Source organism: Nicotiana attenuata, unplaced genomic scaffold (genome assembly GCF_001879085.1).
Source record: "Nicotiana attenuata strain UT unplaced genomic scaffold, NIATTr2, whole genome shotgun sequence".
Taxonomy (NCBI): domain Eukaryota; kingdom Viridiplantae; phylum Streptophyta; class Magnoliopsida; order Solanales; family Solanaceae; genus Nicotiana; species Nicotiana attenuata.
The window spans coordinates 8,621-12,119 of NW_017679019.1; the positions used below are offsets into that span (position 1 = coordinate 8,621).

Consider the following 3,499-nt stretch of genomic DNA (forward strand, 5'->3'; position numbering starts at 1 on the left):
TTGTGCGGGATTTTTCCACGTAAAAATCCTCTGTGTTCTTTATTTACTGCCGAGCTACTGCGAGAACATTTAGAGAACCTGATTCCCTATATTGGTTGATTTTACAGTTTGTTGCTTACAGTGGAAACTTATAGGGAATCTGGTTCTCTACATAGTGGGAACTTATTCTGTGTCTTATTTACACACTGGTTCAGTAATTACCATTGTGGGAACTGATATAGGACCAGATTGCTATACAGTTCGGGTCATTAGTATCTTTAGTGGAAACTCATAGAGAACTCGGTTCTCTATACAGTCTGGTGGACGCACAGTTTCTAACAATTAGTATCGGAGCGGGTTCTTTCTAAAAGGTTAACACCTAGAAAGGATCTACATGGCTGCTCCACCAAACCTTGAGGAAAGTCAATCAACTAATAGACCACAAAGATTTCATAAGATGGTTCGCAAAAATGGTGGGATCCCAAAGAAAGGAAGCTCCAGCAGGAATTCCAAAGGAAATGATTGTTGTCATAAGTGTGGAAAGCCTGGACACTTCATCAAAGACTGCCCATTTCTGAAACAAGAGCATTACAAATACAACTCTGACAAAGTAGCAAAAAGGAACCTGGTTCCTGACAAACTATTCAGCCAAAAAAGTTCAGCTGACAATGTTGTGAAGCAAGCTCTTGCTGCTTCGGGAGACTCCTCCAGTGAATCAGAAGAGGAACCAGATGCAGGAAGCAGCTCCATGATGGCAGTACAAAATGAAGCAAAGGAACTTGATTCATTATTTGCATTGACGGCTCAGTCCGATGAGGATGAAGAGAATGACAATGATGAGGCAACTTTTAGGGATGTTCAGAGAAATCTGAAGTCCTACTCTTCGAAAAAATTGATGTCATTAGCAAATGTTCTAATTGATACATATTATAGTTTTGTTAATGATAAAGATGCCCTAATCATAGAGCTGGGAGATGCTGAACAGTCTAGAGATGATTTGATGGTAGTGGTTGATGACTAGAAGGAAACCATAGAAACCCTTAGCAAAGAAAAGAACACTCTAGTAGAAAAAATTGCAACTACTGAGCAAGAAAGGGAAGATATGGTAGTTTCCTTTGAAGATTTAAGGGAACAAATGGAAGAAGTAATTAGAGAACACAACTTGCTGAAAAAACAAACAAAAAAATGGATGGACAACACTGAGGGAGAAGAAGTGGTTAGAAAGGCTCAACTTGAGCTTGAGAGTGAGCTTAAGAAAATTAAAACAAGTCTTGTTGCTGAGCTTGAAAAGAATAGACAACTTCAGGAGGACTTAAAAAGGGTTAAAAATGATCTTGATAAGTCACTAAAATGGACCCGGTCCTCTGATGTGATAACGTGTAATGGTGGAAACAGGCAAGGCATCGGGTTCCCAAAGGCTAAAACCTCCTATAATCACCATATGAAGTATGTAACTATGGCTGATAATAGGTTGTGCACTCACTGTGGTCAAACTGGTCATTACAAGGACTCTTGTAAAGTTAAAATTCAGTCTTTACAGAAAAATAGAGTTTTTGTTGAAAAGAGGTGTACTGATGAGGAACCTGGTTCCCTGAAAAGAAAATATGTGCTGCCTGCATGGGCAAAAAGATGTTTGATCCGCCCGTTCTATCATTATAAGGGACCCAAGCTGGCTTGGGTTCCTAAGTCTAATCATTGACTTAAGTGTGTAGGGAACAGTGAAAAGGAGCAGTCAACAGTGGCACATGGATAGCGACTGCTCGAAGCTCATAACTGGAAGAACAAATGATTTCCTTTCACTGAAGGCCCTGCAAGGAGGGAGTGTATCCATTGAAAATGGCAAGAACGGGTACATTCTTGGAGTTGGAAGGATCGGGAAGTCTCTTCCCCACTTTAGTGAAAAATGCATACTTTGTGAAGGGGATCTTAGCTGTCTAAGTGCTGTTAATGATAATGCTGTGCTATGGAACAGAAGGCTGGGTCATGCAAGTTTCACGCTGCTGAACAAATGAGTCAAGAAGGACCTGGTTCGCGGTCTGCTTAAGTCAAGCTTCAAGGATCACAGGGCGCATGATGCATGTGTAAGAGGAAAGCAAGTCAGATCCTCTTTCAAGCCCAAAAAGGAAGTTAGCATCTCAAGGCCACTTGATCTCCTCCATATGGATCTATGTGGACCTATGAGGATGCCAAGTAAAGGAGGAAAGAGAACTTAAGATGAGACTCCAGCCGATATAGAGGAACCTGGTCCCTCAATCACAATAACTGAAGCAGAAAACAAAGTTGTGGATGTTGTACAAGGAATCTCATATGAAAGCTGCCAAGAGAATCCTAAGATATCTCAAAGGGATGCATGACCTGGTTCTCTACTATCCCTTGGTTGAAAACTCTGACTTGATTGGTTATGCTGACGCTGATTATGCAGGCTATCTGGTGGATAGAAATTGCACATCTGAAGCGGCACATCTTCTGGGGGACAATGTTGAAAAGGTTCTGGTTTGTATGAAGCTCTAGAAGACGAAGGATCAGGTAGCAGACATCTTCACCAAGGCCCTGAGCAGGGAACATTTTGAAAGAAATTTTCTGGAGTTGGGGATGATCAAGCTCAACTAAGGACCTGGTCCCTCGATGATTGGCTATGTTAAGAAGGAAAGGTACAATGCTAAAAAGTGTTTTTCGGCGACATCTAACTCAAATCTATACTGTTACAGGTATACACATATGGCAATCTCAGGACAAAAACAAGTAAGAATGACATTGCACTTCTAGGAGTCTTTGCTCAAAATTTTCAAAAATAGTCACGGAACCTGGTTCCTGTGACTCAGGTTAGTAGTCTCTTCAATACTTATATGCCTTTTTAAGCTGCTGAAGTGTCATGTCATCAATTTGTTTCTGCCTTTCTCCTGCCTCTCTTCCTAACCTTTGAAGTCCAAAATGTTAAACCTTTTCTAAACTGACCCGTTGCCCCAAAAAGGCACTTCTCTATCTTACACCCAAATAAAGCCGATTCTTTTCTTCAAAGCCAAAAATCAACCTTGTCTCAGAATAATCCTTCTTTCCAAATATGCCAGAACTGATGTAAGCCCAACTCTCTCACTTTCCAAAAAAACCTAACTCCATCAGAATCAAAACCCCAAGAATTCTTTGGTAGATTTTGATGGAAGTTTAACCGAAAGGGAACAGGGCAGATCTAACATCCTAGAGTGTGAGGCTGAAGTTGTTGCTAGATTTGTGGAAGCCTTGAAGGATGGAGAAATTGGTAAATGTGAGGACTGAATAAGGGACCTGATCCCTCGAGTCCTTCTCATAAAGTTAATTTTAATGATGATCTTTTTCTCCTTAAGTTCTGTGTATAAACAAACTTTTGATCAGTAAAAAGGATTGATGAAAAGTAGGCTGATTAATGGTGAAGTGGTGTGAGCTGCTGATGTGATTAGAGAATGAACTGAAATCTTTTCCTGTGAGAAAGAATTTACACAAAAAAATAGCTGAGAAAGATGCAACAGATGATAAGGATAAACAG

The 3,499-nt window shown here is 40.4% G+C and overlaps 1 protein-coding gene across 1 annotated transcript; it reads left to right on the top strand.

The window, feature by feature from the left end:
• The first annotated feature begins 373 nt into the window (after positions 1-373).
• On the top strand, positions 374-1,000 carry LOC109221698. Its single transcript, XM_019386163.1, has 2 exons — positions 374-635; positions 681-1,000. Exons 1-2 carry the CDS (start codon positions 374-376, stop codon positions 998-1,000), a joined length of 582 nt encoding a protein of 193 aa, XP_019241708.1.
• The last annotated feature ends 2,499 nt before the right edge of the window (positions 1,001-3,499 follow it).